Below are 27,792 nucleotides of genomic sequence, written 5' to 3' on the forward strand. Positions count from 1 at the left end.
CCCCTCCCATATATATATATATATATATATATATATATATATATATATATATATATATATTAGGAAAATACCTAATATAGGAAATATTCTAGTGTTTTATGGGGAAAAGACCACTCTTGCCTCAGGACTGCCATCTATTGTTGTTTTTTGCATACTATTTATCTTCTTCCATAGTTGATAATAGAAGAGTAGAGAAATTTTGTTGTAAATAGGATTCTTTTCATTTCGTTAGGAACCAGTGTAGTTGAAAATTTCACTTTTCTTTCATGAAACCCTTGAAAAGTAATGTTAATACACTTTAGATTGTCTACGTAGTCTATGTAAACTACAACTCAATGTAATCTACGCGTAGATTACGTATAGACAACGCAACACCTACTGTCGGAATAAAAATTATAGATACTGGGGTGGCAAGGTGTACGTAACAACACGGAACATGGCAACACCGCAAGGATGAACTCGCAGCTCCAGCCCGCAGTTTCCTCTGGCCGCGTCCGAATCGGCAGCAGATGTCACCTAGAGCACCGTTCCATCCGGGGACTCAGCCAACCTCCGTTGTCCGAATTCGCGGCAGACGTGGAGTCGGAGGGGAGAGCAGAGAGGCGCGACAGATGCACGCTTGAAATCGCTGTGACGCTGCGCTTGGCAGCCACATTCTAACTTTCACTTTGTACAGACAACATTTACTGATTAGAGGATGTAAAACTCAGTTATACTTTAACATTTTATCGATAATACTGAATGCAGAAAAATTGTAAATGATGAAATAGCGTGTTACATTTTTAATATGAATAGTAAATAGGTGGAAATCATTGTCATGTTTGTTTGGCGTCTGCCTTCTGCTTCCGTGCGATGCGCCTGCGCCCCAGAGTGCGGTGGGTGAAGTTCGGGCTGACACCTGGCGGGAAAAGTGACAACCGTACTACAAGGGGACATGCAGATTCGGACGACTTGGACGTGACTTCGACGGCACGCGAGAGCAACGGGAGAGAACTGGACGGAGCGCTTGCCAATCCGGACACGGCCTCTGTCTAACGGACATCGTTGTGTGCAGTGTTGCCACGTTCCGCGTGCAGCTTCACCCCGCTGAATAAAAAATCTGTATAGAATCGATTTCTCAGTGTGAATTGACAATGATAATGCATTTTAAAAACAGATACAAAGAGCTTGAAAACAAGACCAATATTGTACTTGTAGGAGTGCCCCATATTAAGAAAACACTGTTTCGCAAAATTGAAAAGAACAGTGCTTTTGACAAATTGTGAAAAACTGAAAATTAATTGTTGTTTAAAAACCTTTCTGCCTACACCATACTAAAATGCCATAACGATCGTACAACCCGTTTTTGACTTACAGAATTTCGAAGAGAGTGATTGTTTCGAAACCAAGAAAACCCGATCCTCTTTTTGTTCTCGCGGCGATACAAATAGTATGGCATACTCGAAACAAAATTGTTTAGGACAGTATAACAAGTCCATTCAGATGCACTGTTATATGGGCATCTGAATTATGCTAAGATTGGAAATTTAATGCCCATATATGAGCGCATCTGAATGGACTTGTTATATTGTGTCGGCCAAATTTATAAATTTATGGCCCCGACGCTTATCTGCGCGCCCTTTTGGCAGCCATTATTTCATACGAAGCCTCGAACAGGGTATCCTTCACATTCAAGAGAACCACATGGTACTTTAAATCACATTCATTACTATTGTAAGTCACACAGAGCCGCAAGCCTGTACATATGGAACTAGTTCACTGCTTTTGGATTAAGGACTAGTTGTGAACATTTAGGGTACTCCATAGACAATATGTTTTTGGTTCACTTTAGCCAGAGGAGTGAATAAGGTATCTTGTGGTATCAAAACAATGTAGTTCCAACTTGGTGTGGAAAATTTCCCATCCAAATGAGCTGCAGTATCGTACTGATGAAGGACGCTTCACCTATATGAACTTCGGTACTCCTATGGGAACTACAGTACCAAGTTTGATTAGAAAAAAAATATCCACTCAAGCGAGCTGGAATCTCAACCTGGCTCGAAAAAGCTTCACGCAAATGAGTTTCGGTTTCAACCTATTAGAAAAATTTCCACTGCAGTGAACTGCACTCTTAATCTGGTTAGAAAAATCTCCCCTAAAGTGAAATAAAGTTTCTCCTGGTTAGGAAAATTCTCTACTCAAGTGAGATGCAGTCTATCCCTGGCTAGAAAAATCTCCGCTCAAGAGAGCTGCAGTCTAATCTGACTAGAAAATTCTCTACTCAAGTAAGCTGCAGCCTCATCCAGGTTAGAAAATCTCCACTCAAATGAGCTAAACTCTATACCTGGTTAGAAAAATTTCCACTGAAGTGAGCTGCAGTTTGTAACTGGTTAGGAAAATTTACACTCAGGTGAACCGCATTCTCAATCTGGTTACAAAATTCTCCACTTAAAGTGAGCTGAAGTCTTAACCTGCATAGAAAAATCTCCACTCAAGTGAGCTCTAGTCTGAAATTGGTTAGAATAAGCTCCACCCAAGAGAGCTGCATTCTCATCAAAGTCTCAACTCAGCATCCCAATCAAGTTACTGTTACCTTCAGCGCAGTGTACAGATACCAAATAATTGGGAGCAATGTATTTAGAAGGGAAAATTCCTGGCTAGATCCAACTGAAGTTGTCAGCTACATAAAGAATAAGAGTTGTTTTGCCACCACTCTGGTTAGATTATAATGATAAAAAAGAGGACAATAATAGAAGGCATGAACGACTAATTCTCATTCTTCCGTTTGCAGTTGTGTTCTTTCATTGTTGGGTTCGCTTTTCTCTCCTGATACGAGTCGGAGTCAAGAGACCGTTCATTCGTCATTGAGCAGATTTCCTTTATCGGGACAACATCCGCTGCTGATGAATGCGCTTCTTTACCTCTGACACCGCTGATACATACTTTTTTTATGAATGTCATAAATAACCCCATAAATTGACTGGAATCCATTAATATACATAAAGAATTTTGATAAATACCCAAACAGATCATCGATACACATCGAAAATTATTGCAAGTGATTCCATAGCTGTCTTTTATTCATGCTTCTTTTTACTTTGTAAAAGAAATACACCTTAGCAACTTTTTTCCCATATTGATCACTCATGTAAAATATCATTTCTTGTTTAATGTTTAAAAAATATATACATAGATAAAGTTAATACCCAGTGCAAGGTTCAGGTCTCCACGCTTTTTGTACAAAAGTTATGTACATTCAAAGTCTGAGTTGCATGACTTTTCAGACACCTTGTGCGTCAAAAAAATGTATACACACTTTGAACTCTCATAGAAAATTTATTTTCCAACCCACAAGGTTAAATTTCTGGGAAAAGAAAGACTACAGTCCAATTTGAAAAATAAGTGTTCTTTCTGGTCAAACTGAATGTACCAAATGGTGGTTAAAGTAAATGTTCAAAATGTTGGCAGCTTCGATACATTTCTGAGTACGAGTCGCGACTGATTCCGTACTTCGCACCAAAGTGTCCAATAGGATTTCTGCACACACCACTTGAATCTCATCCAAAAGTGTGTACACCTCATCTTTTACTGTGCCCCATAAGAAAAAATCGAGCAACGTAAGGTCTGGAGAGTGTGCAGGGAACTCGATTGGTCTCCTGCATCCTATCCATTGGCCTTGTACATTTTGTTCCAGGTATGCTCGCACATCCCTATGATAGTGCGGCGGGGTGCCATCTTGTTGGTAATAAAACCTGTTATTACCGTACATTGCACGAATGGCAGGGAAAATGGAATCAGCAAGCATTGTTAGGTACTTTTCTCCAGTTACAGTACCTTCAAAATGGAAAGGACCAATGAGTCCCATAGGAAACAAACCACACCACACATTTACACCAGGCAATTCACAGCCTTTTCAACAGTAATGTGGGGGTTATCTTCAGCCCAGTACACACAATTATGCCTATTGACAGTTCCATTAAGTTTGAATTGTGCTTCATCCGACCAAACAATGCTACCCATAAATCCCGGTTCACGTGTAACCATCTCCTGAAGCCATTCACAAAATTGTACCCTGCAATCTGGCTCGTCGTCACTTAGCTGTTGCACCAGCCTTGGAATGTACACACGCAACTTGTCTTTCTTCAGAATGCATAGCACACTACTAGCATTTACACCACTCTCACATGACCCTTGCTCAGAAATGTATCGAAGCTGAAGGCCAACATTTTGAACATTTATTTTAACCACCATTTGGAACATTCATTTTGACCAGAAAATACACTTATTTTTCAAATTGAACTGTAGCCTTTCTTTTCCCAGAAATTTAACCTTGTAGGTTGGGAAATAAATTTTCTATGACAGTTCAAAGTGTGTATACATTTTTTTGACGCACCCAGTATATGTGTTTTGATATCCAATATTGACGTAGATTACACAAAATTATAAGTGGATGTCTTCTTATACATCATGTATATATTTTTATAGGGAGCTGGCCAAACAGTGACCATTGCTGCACAGTACAAACCTGATGAGTACAACCGCTTCGAAGCAAAGATCCATGATCTAAAGCAGAATATAGTCATGTCAAGCCAACACATACCAGGGAGTGGCGCATTGCTACGAACATCACAGAAGCGGTCACATTTTGTCAGGTAAGTTGTCAATGGAACGCAAGTAACCATGCAGTGTGTGGAAATTGAAGTATATCTCTAGTGCTATTTGAATATGGCAAATCTGAATTTAAACTTCGGTGCGACAGCGAATCAGATTGCTGTGCTTATTCTTTTTGAGTCGCAGTACGTACTAAGCATGAACTCAACAAAATTTATCAGTGAATAAGGAATACAATAAGTAGTATTGATAAGAAGCTGCTGCCACGTAGTTGAGTTGTTAGTGCTCTTGCTTTTGGTGATCCTGGGTTTCAATCCTGGTGAGAACATCATGAGGACAATTCAGGAGCCATTTAAAAATTTGGGTCATCAAAGGGCTTATCTACACAAAGTTTAGTCTTGATAAGATTTATTGATTGAGTTGGTGTTTTAAGTCCACTTTATGCACAATAAGACTAATCGGGACTGGACCTACAATTTAAAGTGGGATTCGAACCACCATGTGCCTCAACCTGGTATCAAACCCGAGACCCTTGACACAACCACTAGGCCATCGGGGAGGCTCTCTTGATAAGAAAGTATACCAGTGCCAACCTATTTTTCAAACGTATGTACTGCAGAATACAATGTAAAATTAACCAAAGCCTTCTTTGGGTATCATGGTTTTTGGATCAATCTTGATCTTTCCTCAAGGTTGCAATGTTTTTAAACATGACATGGATAACATTAGTTACAAGTCCCCTTTTCATAGAAGATTGGTAATGGCAGACCATTCTACCTACATGGTCTTGGATGAAGCTTTTATACCATTTAATTAATTAATGTTATCCGTGACTTGCTCATAACCTTCCCAGTGCTGAGAGTAGATTGGGGTCAGTCTGAATATGTGGAAAACCATATCTTGTTTTCACACCTGGTGTGAAATACCCCCCCCCCCTTTCCCCCCTTCTTCAGAATACAAGACATATCAGTCGAATCAAAGACATGTTTGCAAGTATGATACTTGCAAACTCTTTTTGGGGTTGTGGTTACCTGTGCTAACCACATCTTTAAACACTACTTGTAGTTTTCAGTTCTGGTGATTAGCGTTGCTAACCACATGTAAAACTCTTTGTCTTAACACTAAAAATAATTGATATACAGGGTGTCCACAAAGTCCTGCTACCCTTACAATGAAACTTAACTTCTAAACTATATGAGATAAATACGTGCAGTTTTTTGCAACGTGTTCTACAGCTCTCAAAGTTTTATTTACAATTACAACAATTCAACCTGTTTGAGAACTTCTGCAATCTGTGTTTCTTCTCCTCATTGGTCTCTAGATGTGATGGAACTTTTGGATAGACATTTACCTGGGAGATGGATTGGCTGCGATGGACCAATCTCCTGGCCACTGAGCTCCCCTGATATCACTCCCTTGGATTTTTTCCTTTGGGGGTATGTCAAGGATCATGTCTACGAAACCCCTGTTCCAGATCTTGTCACACTTCATACACGGATTGCAGAAGTTCTCGAACAGGTTGAATTGTTGTAATTGTAAATAAAACTTTGAGAGCTGTAGAACACGTTGCAAAAAACTGCATGTATTTATCTCATATAGTTTAGAAGTTAAGTTTCATTGTAACGGTAGCAGGACTTTGTGGACACCCTGTGTATATATAAAAAAACAATTAACGAAGTTCTCAATATTGCACACTTCATAAATATTTTAAGTGAATTTCATTCAAAAATATTAAGCCCAATCTGCCCCTGAAAGAGTTAACAAATAACAATTTTCATATACTTTGTTCAAAATAATGAAATGTTAACATTTCTTAAGCATAGTGTACATTATTAATTGCTCTTAATGTGTGTCAAACAATTAGAACAAACTTAATCATAATAAACCAACATAACACTAACTCTCTTCAGGGAAGGAGAGGGGGAAATATTACATTCAAGAGATGAAACTTCATTAACTGATCATGTAATTACTTGTGGGTGATCAGTTTTTAAGCAGATATTGATTTGCCCATATTCCTTATAGCACACTTTTGGCTAATTGCAGTGATGAGTTATGATTAGATGGAATTCATTAAGGGACATTCACTAAGTACAGCTACTCCCTGGTTGGAATTCGAACTCGGAAACTTCAGTGCCGAGATCAAAAGTCGAACACTCAACACATTCTGCCATCAAGTCAGTGGTATTGATTATGGTTTGTGTATATATTCGCTGCTTCATATTAAAATTGTTTGTGGAAATCATCATAATTTAATACAAGAACTGTAGTTAGAATGTAGCAGTAAAACACAAATATACAGGATAAACTGAACACAGTGTACAAGAAAGAAGTTTGGAACATTTTTGACATATTAAGATAGGAAAGAAAAGTTCTGGTTTTACAAGACATGTGATTCGAACTCAAAAGTGAAATTGGTTGCAAGTGCTAAAAATAAATTAGATGTATCAGAATTATAAAAAGAAAAAATAATATTTTAAGTGTCAGTGAATTTGGAAACTTTAATTTCACCTGGTACCAACAGTAGAATAATATATGGTCAAGACAGTAACAAAAATTTACATAAAGAACATGAGATCTGGCAACTGTGAGATTATGTGTTTTGTCAAATACAACCTTATTGTATCTGGTGATACAAAGGAGAAGTTTGTGAAACATTAAAGACACCTAGTGTATTTTGTTTAGTAGTAACTGCATGTTAATTCACTCAATTCAATGTCAACTTGATTAATTTAATTTTTGCAAAAACAAGTAAACCTTTTTTATATAATACATCTTCAGTTACTAACAATACTGTGTCATGTTCAGAATAGGGCTGAGATGATATTGATGCGCCAATGGTATCAGAAACATAAGGTATCATTTGAGCAGCTGATATTTTTCTGCAGTCTAAGTGTCTCGAAAAATGCCACACAACACTTTCATGGGGTCTGAATATACTAGAAATTATACATAATGCATAATTTTCATAGTTTTCGCAACAACATTGTGGGAAGAGATGATTTTGTGATTAAATGTGAAATTATGAATCTATTCTGGTAGATTGTTATGATGTAATTCCAGTGGAAAATATACGCATTCAAATTTATAAATATTGTGAACTGTTCTAAATTGTTACAATTTTCAAGCATTGGTATTGGCTCAGCCCTATTTCAAAACATTATAAAATACCAGGTGTTTCATAAATTCTTGAGGGGTTACAAATATTTATTGCAAGTAAAGTATTAAACTTACGTTAATGAAACCAGTCCAGAACGAACGAGGAACGCTTACAAATATTCAATGTATGCACCACAGGTGGCATGACATGCATCAACATGATAGTCTACTTCTTGCAACGCTCGCATCAACATGGGCTTGTCAATAGCGTCTATTGGTGCGATGATACACTCCCTTAGGGCTGCGATATCACGCAGCATCAGTGAGACGAATACCCTGTCTTTCATGAAACCCCACAAAAAGAAGTCCCACGGTGCAAGGTCCCCTGATCTGAGAACCAAAACATTGCACAAAACACTGTGAGTGATGTGGGTGATTTGAGTGTCACCTAGTGGCAGGGATATGAACTCGCAGCTTAACGAAACATGCACGCACAAACTGTTTGCGTTCCTATGGCGTTGATGTGTGCCATGTCACCCGTGCTGCATATATTGAACATTTGTAAGTGTTAAAAAAAACTATTTGAGTTCCTCCTTCATTCTGGACTGGTTTCATTAACGAATGTTGAATAGTTTACTTGATAAAAATTTTTGTAACCCCGTGAAACACCTTGTATTTTAGATCAATATGTTGAATGTTTATTGATCCATTTCATTCTATGTTTGTATATTTAATGTTATTTGCCTATGTTGAGATATAATATGTACACAGTATATATCTATATATTTAAATTACATAATGTTAATGAGAAATAATCCACTAAATATGAGTGTCTAGAATATTTATAAATTCTAGCCAGTTCTGTGAAGGTTGCACCAACATTGTGAAAATACTGTAGTTAATATAGCTAAATCTACATAAATTAGCAAGCATTGTGCTTTTGTTTTCTTTGTTTCGTGAGTAATTCATTTTGCATGAACTTCCAGTTGCAGTTTGTCGATCTTGGGGATGCTCAGGCCAGTCACTACAATTTCCTTGTTTTTTCTTTTTTCTTTTCATGTGGCCTCTGCATAAATTTATGTATGCAACTGCCGCGAAACAATGCTGGAATAGAATTGCTTAGGAATGTGTGTACTAGTTATCCTTCAGAGCTTAGGAACTCTACATCCATTTTTAAACTTGCTTTTTACCAATTTGTTTCTGTAAATGGCTGATTTTTTTTGTGTGTCATTCTTCGTACCCACAGACGTACCTAAGAATTTGTAACTTCAAAGCCTATAATGGCAGTTTCTAGCAACTGAACTTGCATTGAAGTTTCCATATTATGTATAAGGTAAAGAGGTATCAGAACTCATCAAAACAATAGGTCCAAAGTAATAGAAACTCCAGTGATTCATTTCCATCCTATCTTAAAATAGTAGCTTATTTAATAATTAGGTGTGATTTTTGTAAGGGAAGGTAAAGGTCCCGTGCATATAGCGCCATACTATGAAGGAACATTTTCGGAATGTGGGGTCAGGGCCCCATATGTCCTCGATCTCTGCCATTTTGGAGCTGATGTGATCAGCACCATGCTCTGGCCACCTTTACCCCCCAGGTAACCATTGATTTGAGGCTAGGTGAGCCCCGGAACTGCTTTATGCAGGGACAAGGCCAGAAAAATTCCTATCTTAGATCACCTGTGTGGCAGTCAGATGTCCTTCCCCCTCCCTCTAAATCTCCCATGTGAACATGTTTTTCGTGCACAGACTACCAATATTTCTGTGCAGTATGATTCTCTGTCTGCTGTAACAATGTAATGTACACAAATACATGTGCTTTGTGAGAAATTCTATTGCTTATTTCAATGGCAGCTGTGTTGAAATTTTGCATGTAAGAATGCAGTGCATTAACATATGATGTAGCTTGCTGTAGTGTAGTTGTGGGAGTTTATATGTAATGGGCTCTACATCTGCAGTCAATATATGTATGGGCAAGATAACACTGGAAATAACAAATAGAAATGGAACTATCTCTTAAGTCAAATGTGTTTGTTCTTGCAGAGTAGTATCTCAACTTACATGAATGTGTGTCTAGTCCAGTATTTCAAGAATTATCAATTATGAAAACAAGTCTATGAGAATAGTCTGAAATTGATCTTTGTATTAAAGCATATATTTCTTCTCTGTTTATAAGAATATAACTTTGAATAGGACATCCATGGTGAGATTTTTATTATAAATGATCACCGTGTAATAAATATCTGTATCTGGGGCACACAATTTACTGCTATTTGTTTCTTGTTAATTGGAGTTTAAATAAATAGGAAATTGAGAGTATATAAACATTGTACAAAATATGCTTACTTGTGTAAACTGCAGTGTATCATATCAGAGCTACAGTCTATAATTTTTAAGATTGGTGTTATTTTTAAAGTTGTAAGTGAATAAAAAAATGTCTTAATTTTGAACTTTACCAGTCAGTCTCTTCTGCCAATAAGTTTATTGGTTAGGTATCTTGCCTTTAGCACCCAATCCTCAATCTAATTCTTAGTGGAAAGAAATTATCAATTATGATCTAGACTTGGTAGCACACATGAGAAGCCATATTAATATAGAATTGAGAAGGAGTGGACTAATGGTCTAATAGCTTGATTTCTGTATTAAAAAAAAAAAGTCAATACTTAATTTTATTCCACGTATGGTTTCTATATTTAGAAACGTTTTACGTATGAACAAAGATTCCTGTCTGTTGTTTGCTGCAGCTTGAGTATGTACAGCGGAACCTCAATTTTAGGTTTTTCAGGAAACCGAGGTGTAAGATGCAGGAAAATGCAAAATTGTTGAAAATTTTATAACATTTTGTCATGGTGAGACCATGAAGATTGAATGTATAATTGGAAAAAATACAAAATCGGAGTTTCACTGTATTTTCTAGAACAATTTTTTAAAATTGGAAACAAACTATGTTAGCATGAGCATGAACTGCCCCTGCTAGAACATGTAAAGCATATCTTTCGAAGATTGTGTATTTTTACCCTGTGATCATATTAAACTGCTTATTACATCAATGTAAGCAAGCTTGATGTTAACCTTATGCCCATTGTGCATGAGCCAAATTGTTAACTTTAAAATGAGTAATTATAATGTTTGAGTAAGTTAACATTTCAGATGTTTGTATAAAGCAGTGGTTCTTAACCTGTGGCCTGCGTGCCCTCTCGGGATAAAAGTACAAATGTTTGAAGAAATGTCACAAGCTGTAATACTTGTGAAGGTTTGAGAAGAATGTTGACTATTAAATAAATCAATTTAAAAATTAAACGTGTTCTACCACCTAGCTCCAAGTAAATATGCAAAAATATGTTTTATTGTTTTTGTTAATATTAAGAGATTGCATATTTCCTATTCATCAATGAGGCAAGTCACAGTCCATCTGTGTTTGTTATGATCTTTGATGCAAACACAATCAATGAGAGAAAATAAACAACTGAATGCATTATATGCAACACTTTCATTTTTTGTGCATTTATCATTATTACAATAAAAGTATGAGTATTATAATAATTTGTATTGTGTAATTCAAGTGCTCGGGGGTAAAACATGATGACATTTTGGTCATTATTAAGGTACAAAGTACATCCACTTTCGTGTGTAATGCTTATGTCGTACATTTTACTCATTGCACACTTCCTGTTGTGTTTACCTGAAATTGATAAACACAACACGAAAACAATTTATCTACAGTATAGCTTCTATAGAGCGACCACAAAGAAAGAATATTCAGCCAAAATACTTCGCGCACCTTCCCATTCATCTATTCAACTGCCTGAAGCCTGCTCCACTGTGCCCCTCCCCTTCATTTAAGAGTATGGTGCACACATGTCGTGGATTGGTGCAGGTTTTTTTGCATGTGGTTCCACTGTAATAACTTTAATAAACTCAATAATGACCAATTTGTTATCCGCAAGCCCATCAATTCTTATATGAAACCCTGATGAGGAACAATAGGTAAAATATATGATGTCTTTGAGGCTTCAGGTATTAATTAAGTGCTGGATGTCTGCAACAAGAATGGACATTTAAAGGAGTGGGGCACCAGTGGTAAATTAAAGGTTAAGAACTGCTTGTATAAAGTCCTTTTTATTTTTCACATGCTCAGCTTCATTACATATTTATTTTCCACAATGTTTCTTGTTTAATGAATGCTCATGTAGCATAGTTCATTGTAATATGTAGATTTTAATTTTTGAATGTATAATTTACTTATTTTTCATATATATTTCTCAGGGCACTGTTTGACTATGATCCCAACAAGGACGACGGGTTGCCTAGTCGGGGTTTACCATTCAAATATGGCGATATACTTCATGTAACTAATGCTAGTGATGACGAATGGTGGCAGGCTCGGCGTGTTTTGCCAAGTGGTGACGAGGAGGGTATGGGAATTATTCCTTCTAAACGAAGGTGGGAACGAAAGCAAAGAGCAAGGGACCGTACCGTTAAATTTCAAGGAGGGAAAGGACCTGTAGTAGATAGGGTAAGTTGAAGATAAATTTGGTGTGTACAGTTGAGACTGCTTTATATGTAAATCAGTTCTGTGCAAATTACTGTAGGTTCTGGCAAAATATAATTTAAAAGCATGTTAATTAAACCGTACTTTACGTAATGCAGCATTTATATGTAATTCCATGTTGTACGTACTAATTTTCATAAAATACAGTTGATTTGTACATAACCAAGCTACAACAATGTCACAGAAGTGACATTTTTCAGGTGCTTGACCAGAAAGTAACATTTACGGGAAGTGAACACTAATGCACAAGAAACTAAAACTTCTGCAGACTTAGGCATTGCTTATATCTTTACACAGTCATTAGGAAAAGAAATGGTATTTTAGACGTTTTTTAAAATTGAGTAGTAAAACTATAAAACTATAGTGTCTAATGTAGTATTTCAGTACCAAAGTGTTCACTAATAAAGTTGCAAATGTAATGTGTTTAAAAATCAAACTTTTAGATTCACTAATTTACCACTTTGTGATGGAAATAACCTGTACTATCTTGTTCCTCAATACATCCAATTACAGTATTTTAATAATGATATGGCATTGCATCTAAATCTGATTTGTAAGTAATTCTCAGTTATACATATTATTTTCTCTTCACCTTGACATCATATAACTTAGGTTCAACTGTATATTAAGGATGGCACAGATTAATTGACATGCTGTGTGTATTGGCCAGTAAAACTTACCAGTGTCTTGTTAAAATTACCTATAATTTACCTTCCAATATTTCTTTAAATGTGCTTTAACTTGGTGCAAATTTCTTCCCTTTTCTTAGTGCAAATTTCTGTATTTTTGTTATTACTACTAATACCCGGTGGCTACTCACCGGGAATTCCGGGAATTACGATTGAATTATTGGCTCCGGGAATTATGCATGTATTCTGCAGGAATTTCTCTCCGTCAACGTGAAACATTGCAACTTGTATTAATCCAAATCCCATTCAATTTACACTTATTTATAAATACCCTGATTCAAGTTTTTCACAGCTTTTATTTTTATGGAAGGAAGGAAAAGAAAGCTGTATGGAAAATTAAACAAAATTCTCTCAATCCAATCATTTTGTTAGTCTCCTTTGCAGAACAATCTATCAGACAGACAGAAGATTATTGCGAGATAAGATATTTTGAAGTTGATTATTTGAATTTGAGTTTAAAATTCTAATACAATTTTTCATAGATTAGTATATCCCATAACATTTGTTACTTGTGTTTGTAGATGCATTTAAAGTCTGAATATGTGAAATGGCATATGTGAACTCCGCACCTTAAATTAAATATTTAAATGTATATATACCATTTAATTGATTTGGAATTTTAGGTACATTGGAATCATAAATCTTTTACATTGTCAATATATATATGAGGGGGTGAGAAGCGGTAGTACGTAAGGTTGAAATAGAGAAAACATATGCTTGTAGCCTTGAAGTTTTGGAAAGTTCGCCTTGAAATTTTATCATGGTTCTAGAGTGGCCACCGTGGTAAAGTAAATGTTTAAATATGTCAACTTTTTCTAAGGCAAAACTTATTACAATCCTGGTTTCATACATTAATTGAGGAAGTCTATGAGCCATTCAGGTTGTCTGGAAATTTGCAGTTTTATATTTGATCAGTTTAATCAGTATCAATAATTTAATTTTGATATTTGATCAGTATAAGCAAAGATATTTCCATCCTTAGTATGAGTGTGTATGTTCTGATGCGATGAGCCCTCAATAAATGGCATTTTTGATCCTATATATATGTAGGTTGCCACTGTCAAATATTTTATATCTGAAAGTAATGAAATTTTTAGTATGTTGTTGACAGACTGACAGTAACTGCAAGTCCCATCATCTGGAGTGTGAAAACCTGTGCAAAGAGCTTACAGATCCCATCTTCTGTAATGCAAGAGCATGGGGTGAAAGGAGGTTGAACCCAACAACCCCCCTTTACCACATTTTCTGACAGAGAAAGACATGCGATAGTGGCAACCTTGAATTGTTGCATAAATAGGTTAAGAATTGCAGTTTTTTGAAGGAGGGCTTGTAGCTTCAGAACAAGACCCCAGAAATAAAAATGTTACTAAAAAGAACTTACGTTTATGTGCTCTACATGCTGTGAAAGTTTGTCAGTATTGTACTAGGGTAAATCAAGAAGTAAGTTACACCCCCCTTGTATAATATAAACAAAACATATTAGAAATAAATAATTATTGTACAAAAATGTACGAACATTTAACTTTTTTCGACATAGTCACCAAAGTATTCCAAGCACGTTTTGAATCGTGTGACGAGTTTTTTTTTATTTCTTATGTGTAAAAATTCCATCCAATTTCAATTGAGTTTACTTTTGTGCTCATCGGTCAACAATTGCGGCACTCGGTGAGGGCACAGTTTATGATACACCCAACTGGTGATGAATCATCATAGACACACTATCGTAGGATATCTTCAGTTCACTTGCAATCTCTTTTAATTTTCACGTGGCAGTTGGCAAGGATGATTGCATTCACACGCTCCGTTTTGTCAATAGTGTTCACAGTTGCAGGCTGCCCAACACACTGTTCGTCTTTCACGTTTGTTCTTTCCTCTTCGAACATCTGGCACCATTTCCTGATCATGGGGTGTGACATTGCATTCTCACCATACACCTTGACAATTTGACGATGGATCACACTCTGATTTTGCCTTCATGTCCACAAATGTCGGACATCAGAGCGCACCTTAATTTTGGACGCCACCTCAATACGATGCTCCATACTCATACGGTGATTACTCTCATATTAAAGCAGTTGCAGCATGGCTGCTTTGGGTATGGGGAGAATACATTCTGGACAGTGTTGCCACCAAACGTTATGATTTTATCTCTTTTAGTACAGGAACACTGCTCGGGTGTAACTTACTTTTTGATTCGCCCACGTATTCGCCAGCAATGAAAATGAGACACCTATGTCCTGATATTCTCACTCCTGCATGATGTCATGTGTGTTACCTGACTCTATGGCAGTAGTGGAAGTTTTTATTGAAAGTTTGCTTATCACTAAAGATTTAGGCAACACATATAATGCCATGCAGAAAAATGAGTATTTCAGGATGTGTCAAAATTTTATTGCAGGGGGCTGTACAATGACACCCTCCATGTGTGGGCATGTGTGTGATACTCGTTTTGTTATTTTGAGAAGTTTTAATGCAAATTTCATAATTTGATAGACTTGAATAAAATGGTTTGATAAGAACATTTGTTGTTATTCAGGGTTTGCAAATGTTACAAGAAATTTTAAATGTTTTTATAGTAAATTATATTATGTAAGATGTTATCAAGTTCTGTGCATATTTTATTGCTGCCATTTTTGATTTGATCAGGTCAAATTCTGAAATTTATCTTTTCTTTCAGCAATCAACGTTGGATAGGAAAAAGAAGAATTTTTCTTTTAGCAGAAAATTTCCTTTTATGAAGAGTAAAGACGACAAGTCAGAAGAGGGCTCAGACCAAGAACGTAAGTTGTTGCCTATGATTCTATATGGGCTTTGTGTGGGGAAGATTTCTTTAGAACCTGATTACAAAGGGGAAACCTAGCTATAAAATCTACTAGATTGGGTATTATTCTTTACAACTTGAAGGTTAAGTCTGTTGAAAAAATATACTTAAGATCCTCTGGTTAATAGTTAAAAATAATTTAGTTGATATCTGTCAAAATTTCATGCTTTAAGGAAAAAGTATGATATGTTTGTATGATGTGTTGCTGGGAAATAAAAATGCCTACTCAGTATGGTTCTGTTTCTTAGAGAGGAAATGAAATTTCTTATGAATTGGAAATCATGTTTTTGTGTGTGTATGTATGTATGTTTGTGTGTGTGTGTATAAATGTAATTTGTTTTATGTTTTTGATATTTTGCTCCATGTTTTCCCCACCTCTTATCCTCACATTAGGTAGAATAAATGCGTTTTGAGAAATCCATCCCAATAGCATTTACTGTGTTTAGGATTTTAAAATCTGTGTCCTATACCATGAGGAGCCAGCAGTTCTATGCAGAGTTACTTTCTTTCACTTAAATCCTAAAGTAATGAGAGAACATAATTTATTCACCCATGTTACAAGTTTTTCTACATGTCAATGAAATAATAATGTGTGCCTCTCGGTTACAAATATTTTCCTCTGCCGGTTATTTTCTTTAGTAAGAAAAAAGATGTTCAAAAAAGTACAGGCAATGTAACAATCAAATATGACAATTTTCGAACAGACTATACGATATCTACAACCATTACATTTACTGAACTTGTCACGTTATACACAATATCTTGTAGATATTAACATTCAAGTGTCACACATTTACGAGGAAATCATTGTTTAAATTATCGTGAATTCACTAGAACTTCCAGAACATTTGAGCATTGCAATAAAAGCACTTGAAGCACTTCTTGTTTGTGCTAATTTTACGTCTTCTTACTCGCTCACGAAGGGTCGTCAGCACCTTAATGTAATAATGTTGGTTATTTTGCAATAGCTCGAATACTCAAGCGATGATCCTCTCGAATCAATTCACCGACATTTGCAATGTTTGATTCCGTTTTCGACGTGCAAGGCTGTCCAGGACGCGAGTCGTCCGCAATCACTTCTTGTCCCTCTTTAAACCTTTGAAACCACTCGAACACTTGCGTGCATGATAAACACTCATCTTCGTATACTTCCTTCAACAAACCATAAGTTTCTGTGGCGGATTTACCGAGTTTCATAAGAAACTTCACATTGATACGCTGTTCCACTTTCACACTTAACATTTTTCTGACGGAGCACAGATGTATGGTTCACTTCATCAACAACCTACAGCGGAACCGAGCGCCCCGCACCCTGGGAAATCACACAGTCGATAGGCAGGGTATCACATTATACACTCATGCACCGCTTGACCTTGACGCACTTGCCATTTGTCAACAGCAACATCAATCTGGTTTTTTTCTAGCCACACCTCATATAGCTATGCCTCAGACTTCTTCTCTGTCATTGTTAAATTATCAGTATCTCAAATTTTATTAATTTTTCTACACTCGGTGACATCACACAATTCAAGAAGTAAAATAAAAGAAATTCATGTTAAGTTATAGTAGAGAAAATACATTTAAAGTAACCTACTATCTTTGTAGCGAAATAAATTAAAATGAAAATAATTTGTGCATGTTGTGAAAATGTACAGTAATTATTGTGGATAATATTGGATCTATTCATGAAAGTGCATGCACATAGTGTTCAAGTTGAAAAGTAACAAATGTTCATGATTTCTGACAGCTGGTGCCAAACAGAAACTGCTCATGTCCATTTCCATTTGATTTTCAACATTTAGCTTTATTTTTCAATGATCATGCTTGAATAAAATGTGTAATGTGTGGATGATGAGTGATTGCATGATGCACGTTCATCATATCTTCTGCCAAAAAAGTGGCCATAGTTGCTCATGGAAGTGTGTATGCCGAAGCATGATGACCAGAGTAATTGTTTAATTTTTTCCATTTGAGAATGTATGGGTTGTATTCCATTTACCATATCACAATGCCTGGTGAAATTGCACTCCAAACAGCATCAAAGTTTCTAATGAAATAATGTGCAATTACTATTTTTACTGCCATTTATGGTAAAAATATTAACCTGTCACTCTTTGCTCACACAATTTTCTGTTCCCCTATCCTGTGATTGTTCATTTATTTCACACACATGTATTAATACAGGGTGTTTATAAAGTTTTGATCCATTTCTGTGAAAAACCGATATTAGAATCAAACCAATAATGAGAATGGAAAACCAAACACTTATTAACACATAATCTATCAAAACTTCTACAAATAATGTAAACCCAACCTCAGAGTAACATAATCCATCACAGGTTGCACTGAGCCTTATTCGAAATATACTATGCTAGAAAAGGTGTTTCGTTCAGCGGTGCATCGCTGGGGTGGACGTGCAGGTTGGTCATTTGGAATATGGCTCAGTGCAACCTGTGATGGATTATGTGTTTCTCTGAGGTTGGGTTTACATTATCTGTAGAAGTTTTGATAGATTATGTGTTACTAAGTGTTAGGTTTTCCATTCTCATTATTGGTTTGATTCTAATATCGGTTTTTTCACAGAAATGGATCGAAACTTTATAATCACCCTGTATACTGAAACAGAGTACTGACTTAAATGTGAAACTTTTCTTCCCCTTGTCCACTGCCACCATATTCTCAGTGACTTGGCGCACTATTGTTTGGTGGCATGCTGCACGTGCAACAGCACACCCAGTGGCATGCCACAAAACAATATACAGAATGGAAGCTTCCTAAGCAATAGTACAAGTTCCCAAGCTCCAAAAAGTAATTTGGGGGGGGGAGAAGTTTTTCAGAGAAGTGAGTACTTTTTCCAGTATGTTAATTTGATACTGCATGTACCATTCCCGGAAACATGAACACACATATATAAGTAGGTTGTCTGGGGTTAATGCACACACGCAGTGGGAGTATGTGCACAGGGTTGGGTAAAGTTTTGAAGTAAAATGCAGCAAAAGGGTGAAACACCCTGTCGTTTTGTAAACATCACTTCTTTCAAGACAGTTTCTTTGAACAGTAGATCTTAATGTGCAAATTATTTTTAAAATACTACAATTGCTGACCAAGGCAGTTTTATTATGAACTACAAACACTTTACATGTGACGTTCCCTCCCTATATCAGGGTCTTTTTCACATGAAGAATTCAACTAAAACTAAAGAAATAGGGTGGAAACATCATGTGTAATGTGTTTTTAGTTTATAATAAAACTGCCTTTGTCAGCAACTTTAGTGTTTTTAATGTGGAAACAAGGCTTAATAGTGTTACCAAATTATTTTTCGTTAATTTTGTGAAGTGCAAAATTTGTGCACTATAAACTGTTACCAGTACTTGTGAAAGATAAAATATTTTTAAAATGACATCAAAATTTTGAGTTAGATGTGGTTTCAGAACATGTAAAGTAAGTTTCAAATGTAAATAAGATATCCAAGTTTATCAGATACAAAAACTGTTCAAATTTTACTGGCATTGCTATATTTTGTATGGAACTTGTTTATCATTTACCATGAATGGTTGAACTTCAATACATTTTCCATAAGACAATATTTATTTGTCATATGCATCTTCATTCTTATAAATTGCATTGCACATTATTTTTCTGATTATATTTTCCAGATCTGAAATGTTTTAAGAGAAATAAAGAATGCAGTAGTTTGAAAAATGTATCTTTAATTCAAACTGTTGTGGCACTGTGCAAAATTTTTGTGCTTTTCTTACCTAAAATATTTAATATGCTGCACTCTTCTGTATTAAATTTCCCTAGAAACAATTACTGCTTCTTTATATGTAAGAATGAATGATTGTACATATGTTTAGTATATTCTGAAGTATAATAAGCATTTTTGGGTAAAACTTCATTTAGCTACATTGAAACTGATTTTTATGTATTTTTTTCTGGGGTAGAGTTATTAATCTTAGGGAAATTACATCATATATTCGTTATCTAGTATTGTTAGCTTATTTTGTTTCTGAAATTAGTTATACACAGCAGGAAATCTAAAGAAAAAATAATTGAACTATGAAGAAATTTAAGTGAAAACTCAATGAGGACTTGAACCTGAGTCTCTTGCTCAGCCAACTGAGCTGTGGAGACAGCTCTGCAGCCCTGGTGTTGTCTTACTTTTAACTTCCACTGTTTTAACTTTGTGGAAATTGTCTTAAGTCATCGAAGTACTTGATGATAATCAAATATGAATTATGAATTAGAAGTAATAGGCAAGAATTTGTTATTTAAATGTTTCCTGGATGTATATACACCTAAAATTCATGGCACTGTCCAGCTTTCATATTACACCTAAGCCATCTTAAGCAATCATAACAGCATTTGAAAGAGGAAGCATTTTATGAAACAAAACTAAAACCTCTCCTTTCTCTTCTCTAAATTATAAAAATTCTGCATCATAATTGGACAAGGAGGGTACCGGTTTTTCCTTACATAAATCTGTTCATCTTACCCACTGGTTACTTAAATCAGTAGAATGTTTATGATTTGCATGTCCTGTTCCCTGAGTTTTCATAAATGGTTCTAGGCAACCCAGATCAGATTTTCTTCTTGAATACAAAAGTAGCAGGTTGACCTAGAAATCCTGGGAAAATGGCAAATGCGAGCCTACAAGCTGAAAATGCACTTCTCAATAAAATGCTCTTTGTCAATCCTTCTCCCTAGCACACCCTCCTAAAACTTCTGATGAAAAGTCATGAATTTACACCCCTTCCCCCAGATGGGAAAGGATATAAGTTTCAGATTTTAGAGCCCCACATAGAAATAAGGAAAGCAGAAACTAAATAAATTAGTAATAAATACACTTGCTATTAGTATAAACTCAGTTTCGTATTTCCCAATTACTTTACACATAATTTAGTAATTACACTTGTAATTGTAAATACAAATGGAATGCACCCATGATGTTGTTAACATCTATGTAGTACTGGGACAGTGATTATGAAAAGTGTGCTTTTTTCTAAAGGTAAAAAAAATAGACTCTGAGCATGACAATTTTTCTCTTCTTTTACTGTAAGTTACATGGGTTTGTGATATGTAGCTGGGGAAGTTTACAATACTGATTGTTGGGTGTATTTGGTAGGGTTTTGTTGTAAAAACCCTATGCTTGTTAGCATGTCCCTGCATTGCTTGATGTGATTGTGTTTTGTTCTCCCTTCTCCCCAGCCTCACCGACCACCCCAAACGAGGGCGAAACAACCAGCATCCGTGAGTATCAACCACCATCACTTGTTGTGGTAGTAGTAGGCACTGATTTGTTTTCTCTCTCCATTGGAATGTAACGACACCAGTGGAAAAGAAAGCATACAGCATGAAGCATGACCTAGTAGCATAGCCATTGTATTTATAATCTCTTGATAGTGGCATGATTTTGTTTATATATAAATATGTATTATGCCTACAAGTGGTCTTCAGGAAAATTAGTATATGTGCAGAATTAAGCAGCTTTAGCTCGTAGTCAAATATTTAATCATTTTTCAGGTTTTACTCAATGAAGCTATGATCAGATATTGCACACCAAATGTCACAAGCCTTAACAAAAATTTTCATAACGGATGCTTTTTTTAAAATCCTCATTTTGGTCGATACCATTAAATACTAAACCAAAATAATTTATATCCCACAACCAAAAAAATAAATGGTAATAAAATTATAACAAAGTAACAATATAAAATTTACCAGTACTGCCAATATTCTATCAATACAGTATAAAACTTAATGTGTCTTTGTGAATTTTTGTTATTTAACCACTTTTTTGCCACTTTTGGCTAATCGCGACAATAAGGATAAGTGGTGGTGATTAATTTTGGATAATGAAATTGAAAATGAATAATAAGTCCATCAGCTGAGCCAGACTGAATTACTTACCTCTTTCCCACTCTTCGTTTATGAAAATCATGTTTCATATTTTTGTTTATATTCTCCCTCCAGAAAATACCACATACCAACGTAATACTATAAAGGTACATCCTTGGTACATCGTAAAGTTATCGTCAAGTTCACTTGACTTTTTCAGAAATGAATTTTAAGACAGGAGCGCTTCAATGTTGGAGACTGCAGCATTAAAAGTTTAAAAGTATGTATTCATAGGAAGGGTTAAAATGGTTGCACAGTAATACTACATTTAAAAGATGAAGCTAAAACATGTTCCTACAGAAGTGTGACTGGATACCTACGTAGTTTCCAACATTTAAGTGTTCCTGTTTTAAAATTTATCCCGACACCAATTGAACTTGGGGAGACATGGATAATTGGTTGATTGATTGATTTGGTGTTTTTAAGTCCACTTAAGAACAATAAGGCTAATCGGGACTGGACCTACAGTTTAAAGAGGGATCCAAACAAACATGTGCCTCCACCGGGTATCGATTTGTTGTTTTAAGTCCACTTTATGCACAGTAGGGCTAATCGGGACTGGACCTACAGTTTAAAGTGGGATCCGAACCACTTGTGCCTCCACCGGGTATCGAACCTGGGACCCCTTGATTACAAAGCGAAGATGCTACCACTGCGCCATCAGAGAGGCCCACCCGGGTATCGAACCTGGAACCTTTTGTTTGCAAGGCGATGATGTTGCCTCTGCATCATTGGGGAGGCCGGGAGACGTGAATAACAATTTTATTGCATGCGAAGATAAGAATACCTTTTATAATTTTAATTTGAGGATTTTAAATAGGTACCTGCTGTGAAAATTTTGAGGTTTTTGATTGCAAGCCCTGAAGTTATTTTCTTACCCTGAAGTGAATACTTCTTTGTGGTTGAGTGCTTATCTGTTATCTTCAACTGAATATAAAACTGTTAGTTTTTACAAGTATATTTAATATTGCCCATAATTAACTTTTTATAATTGTTGTTCTTAATTCCTACATTTCAGAGATTTATTTTGTCTCAGTCTTAGGGAGTGATATAATTATTTCAATCAGTAGCCCATCTAACAGCCAAGGGGGAGACTTTGATTTGATTCCTTGGGTGGACAATGTCCCTGCATAAAGCAGGCCTGGGACTCATCCAGCCTCAATGGGTAACTGGTTGGGGATGGGTAAAAGTGGCTGGAGCATGGTGCTGATGACATCATCTCCACCAATGCACAGGGGATTAATTTAACTTTTATTGTCTTGCAGTAGTATTCATGTATTCACTTGTTTGCTGAAAATTTACAGAAGGATAAAAACAGGAATTGTGCTCAGTGAAGGATTATTATTATTATTATTTAGTCATTTGCTCAACCCCCTGGACTGTGGTTTCCAACTAACCCTATGTAGGCCCCCCCTCTTCATAGGTTCTGTTCTGTTGGAGAATTTTAATGATAAGTGGGTGAGTTACAACATATTTAGTTTCATATTTTAATATCTTTTTGGTTACCAAATCGCCCATAAATATTTAATTTTCTAATAATATCTTTGTTAAGAAGGAACATATTAGACAAGATCAAAGAGTTAATAGTTGAAATTAAAATATATGATTTTGTGACCCTTGATTGTTATGAAGTTTTTGGAAAACAGTGCAACAGAAACATAACTGATACACTGTAACACAGAACAATATTTCGTTACTTATTGATAAACATACACTGCCCATATGTATCTGTTTTCCCCAGGATGCAACACTTGATGGTGTAAAATAATAGGAAAATGTTGGTTTTGTACAGGGGCGCCGACTTGTCAAAATTATTGGGGGGGGGCTCTGATCACTGAAATAAATTAATGAATGACTCACTCTCTCCCTTTTTTAAGTTTTGGCCTCAGTGTTTGGAATCTCATAAAAGCCCATGAATTCCTCAAAAATATCAAAATTTTTATTCACAGTTCGAATGCAGAATATTAATTGTCCACGGATGGATATGTCACAAGTTTCGTCAACCATAATAGCAAAATATTCCCGACTTTTAATATCAGCTACCACGGAGCGCAAAACAGATCTCCCTAATATATCAATGATCTCGTTCTGAATGTCATGTGAGAGCCATTTGTAGCCCGAACGTTCCATCCACTCTCCTAGTTCATGCACATCATCTTTTGAAACTGTTTTTAGTAAAAATTTTAACAATACTCATAATTACATACTTAGTATATAGTAATAAGTCATGTGTTTTGCTGTCTCTGGTCATAGCCCCCCCAAATTGATGGTCTAGAACATGTCAATTGTGTATTTAAAGTTAAGTTCATGTGGCACAATTCAGAGTAAACTTTACAAGAGAAGCAAAATAATACATTAGATTATCTTAAGCAAATTAGGGGGGCACTGCCCCACATCGTTAACATTGGGGGGCTCGAGCCCCCCCAAGCCCCATGGAGTCGGCGCCTATGGTTTTGCAACATCAAAAGTAATGTGTGACAAGAGTCTGGATTCCCATCACCTAGTATTTGGTTCCCAAATATTTACCTCATATGTTTGTTTGTTACATCCATGTAAATTGATGGATGGCTTACTTATTTGTTTATAAGTTTAATATTTCGTTCTCAATGTTTTGGTGGACAATTTAACTAACATGTATTCTCTCAACTTCATACATAGTAAACGAAATTAGTGATTTTCCACCTGTACGTGAAGAATATAAAACCCAATTGCGTATAGAATGAGAATAGCGTCAGATAAGTTACATCTAGTGTAAATACACTGCAACAAGAAGATATCCATGTTTTTCCTCCCTAGTGGTTTTATATTATGGTGTGTCAGATTTTCTGTACTGATGAGGATAAGTAAATGTTTCTCATATGGCAGATTATATGTATATGTGTATCTAACATTTTTTCCATAAAAATAATTTCTTGAAGATATGTTTCTTTGGCATGTTGCATCTTCTATATTTTCCTTTTGTATTTTTGTTATGTTTGTTATAGTGAGCATATGTGAAGAGTAGTTTTACCAACAATGAGGGATGTTTTTCCTTCTGTTTTGTAAATGATTATTTACAAAAATATAGTGATAGGTATTGACTTACAAACACTGAAAGAGAAACATACTGAAAATAGGCATTACAGACATCAGGGTGTGACTGTGAAGTGACAAAATAGAGGTTCAGATCTTGAGATATACTTTTTTCTTTCCCACGTGTGATTGTCTTGGATGTCTGCAACTGGTTTTAACTATTGTTGTTATCAATGAGAAAAGCAAGATAAATTTCACTTACCTTGTCAGTTGATAACTGCATATAAACATTCAAACTAGTTCAGATATGGAAGATGGTTCAAATATGTGGAACTGAAGAAATGTTGAGAAGTAATATGTTGTGAAGATGAAATTGTGTTTCAAATATATTTTCTTAATTTACTATGTGAATAAGTTTACTGACGAAAATAAATTTGACTTTAAGTAGGTATACAGATCTCTTAATGAAAGCAAAATATTCTGCATGCCAGATGATATTTAGTTGTGAATGGCTGTTGCTAAATTAGGATATACAATCATTAGCTGCATGTTATGCTTAGTCCACTGTTGGCCATAAGAAGTGGTGGCTGACCCCTTGCAGAATTAGTTTATATTCTGGATGTACTCTTAATAGTGACCTCAAATTTTAAAGTGCCTTAGCAACGTGTTACTTAATATAACTGCACAAAGCACATGGATGTAAAGAAGAAAGGTTGAAGTGGTACTAGCTATTATACAAAATACCAAATTATTGTTCTGATTAGTATAAACTGTAAGTTGAAGAGAGCATTTTAATTCTTTTAAATAAGTACATGTATGGCAGTTGAAATACATTTATTAATGATATTATCAATAAGTGGAGCATTGTAGCAGAGCAAAAGTACAGGGTGACCCGTTTTAGATGTCAGAAAAATAAACCGTTATCCACAAGAGGTTAATGTAGATATCTGTGAGCAGTTTGTTGTAATATAAGCAGAACGGATGTACGTTTCGAGTGAGTGGAGGTTTACATTACAGGCTTCAGCTGCGTAGCAGCAGTAGCATGCATGCAATACTCGAAAATTTCGCATACCATACGAGATACTGTGTGCGCTGTTGTGACGTGACCACCACCTTTGTTACCATGCACATATGCGCCACCATTGGCTGAAGTCTGTAAATGTCCACTCATTCGAAATTACATCCTTTCTGCTTGTATTACGAGGTCTGTCTAAAAAGTAGTGGCAATGGATTAATAACTCAAAAAATAAAATATATTTATGAACATATTTTCATTTATCTTAAAGCCCTTAAGAGTCCTCTTCAAAATAATCACCATCAGCTTTCATACAGTCTTCCCATCTTTTCACTATATCAGAAAAAAAGGAACTGTATCCTTCGCTGGTGATGGAAGATATTTTGGCAGTAGTAGCCACCTTAATTTCTTCCAAATTTTCAAATCTCTTGCCTTTGAACTCCCTTTTTATCTTGCCAAACAAGGAAAAATCACAGGGGACAAAATCAGGTGAATATGGAGGGTGTGGCATGACTGTTGCCCTTTTTTGTCCCAAGAATTAGTTGACGGATATTGCAGTGTGAGGCACAATGCGAGAACACTTCTTTCTTTTGTTAAGGTCCGCTGTTAGAACCTGATGAACTGTGTCTTTATTTACTGCCAAAGCTTCTGCAATCATCCTTACACTAATTCTCCTGTCATTTTGCACCATTTCTTTCACCTTTTGCACTAATTCTTCTGTGTGAACAGTTTTTGTGCGACCTGATCTTGGCATGTCATTTGTTTCAGTTCTGCCACTCTTAAAAGCAGAAAACCACCGGTAAACTGTTCTTGAGGGTAGGCAAGCTTGTTGGTAAGCCTGTTGCAACATTTCATATGCTTCAGTTACTGTTTTACCCAATAAAAAACAAAACCGAATATTGGCTCTTTGTTCTTCACGATTTTCTCGAGTAAGTTCGGCCATCCTGCTATTTGTCAGTCTCGAAAAAAGCTTAAAAAAAGCAATCAAAATTTAAACAAATACATACAAATTTGGTATCATTTTAAAGGTTAATATCTAATAAATATGATGACAACAATTTTTTTTCAATAAACTCTTTTTAATTTGCGCCACAGAGTCATTGTCACTACTTTTTAGACAGACCTTGTACAACAAGCTGCTCAGAGATACGTACATTAACCTCTTGTGTTTAAAGGTTTACTTTTCTGACATCTCGAATGGATCACCCAGTATATCTCATTTCTAAAGACTGGATTTTAAATGGAAGTCCTTTTTTTTATTTTTCGACATGGATCGTGGAACAAATAACAACAGTGCTGATAATTATCTTCCACCAACAAGATTACATGGTCTTGATTTCCCTTTTTCCCCCTTTTTTTAAAACATTTTCTTTTCTGGTTCCTTTATTGATGCCTACATTTCTTCCCCCTCCCCTTTAAAAAAGAAAACATCTACCTTGGTCCCTTCATTGACAAGATATCAAATATTTTTTATGACTGATTTTTCCCTGAACAAAACATTCAACAATTGTCTATTTTGTGCAATTTAGAGGAAAGAATGAACAAGCACCTTCTACCTTACATATCTTACCTTCTCTCCATGAGTGTTGGGAGTATATTACAGCGATTGTTGAAACAATGCGATCCAGGCTTAATGCAGCAAGAAACACATTGTAAGCGATACGTCTGTTGGTTTGAAAGTGTACTTATCTGCTAGATTTAGATTTTTGTTGTGAAGTTTTTTAGAATAGGTTTAACTTTACTGTGCGACAGTGATGACAGCATTGAGTGTCAGTGAAATGGCAAAGCCAGATACAAGTGGCTTTAATCTTTGTGTAATTTGCTTTCACTCTTGTTTAGATAGTCAGGATGAAACTCATTTCGGTTCGTTCTGCACACATAAACACACCCGGTGGTCTGAAATAATGTGGATGTTGATTCATCAGACCAGATGACTTGTTGCTACCTCTGTGGGGACCAACTTCTGTGAGCTCTGCACCATTGGCTTCGTTTGACAGCATTACGTGATGTCACCAACGGCTTACGAATTGCCACTCTGCCATGAATGTTTGCAGCATGGAGTTCCCTTTTAACCGTTTTGGTTGAAATGGGGTCCTGAAGATGCCTGTTCATTTCAG

At 35.9% G+C, this 27,792-nt stretch overlaps 1 protein-coding gene across 14 annotated transcripts in view; it reads left to right on the plus strand.

The window, feature by feature from the left end:
- LOC145981874 (disks large 1 tumor suppressor protein-like) overlaps nt 1-27,792 on the plus strand; it is a 1,252,559-nt gene that overhangs the window by 1,206,502 nt on the left and 18,265 nt on the right. For 11 of the 14 annotated variants that reach the window (XM_083115344.1, XM_083115335.1, XM_083115341.1 and 8 more), the window contains 4 exons: nt 4,465-4,631; nt 11,955-12,204; nt 15,607-15,709; nt 20,959-21,000. In XM_083115344.1, coding sequence (XP_082971470.1) covers nt 4,465-4,631; nt 11,955-12,204; nt 15,607-15,709; nt 20,959-21,000 — 562 coding nt within the window. The remainder of the gene's footprint in view (nt 1-4,464; nt 4,632-11,954; nt 12,205-15,606; nt 15,710-20,958; nt 21,001-27,792) is intronic. The other 3 variants (XM_083115336.1, XM_083115342.1, XM_083115340.1) reach the window with 1 other exon arrangement.

Source organism: Lepisma saccharinum, chromosome 30, assembly GCF_977018435.1.
Source record: "Lepisma saccharinum chromosome 30, izLepSacc3.1, whole genome shotgun sequence".
In the NCBI taxonomy this organism is placed as follows: Eukaryota; Metazoa; Arthropoda; class Insecta; order Zygentoma; family Lepismatidae; genus Lepisma; species Lepisma saccharinum.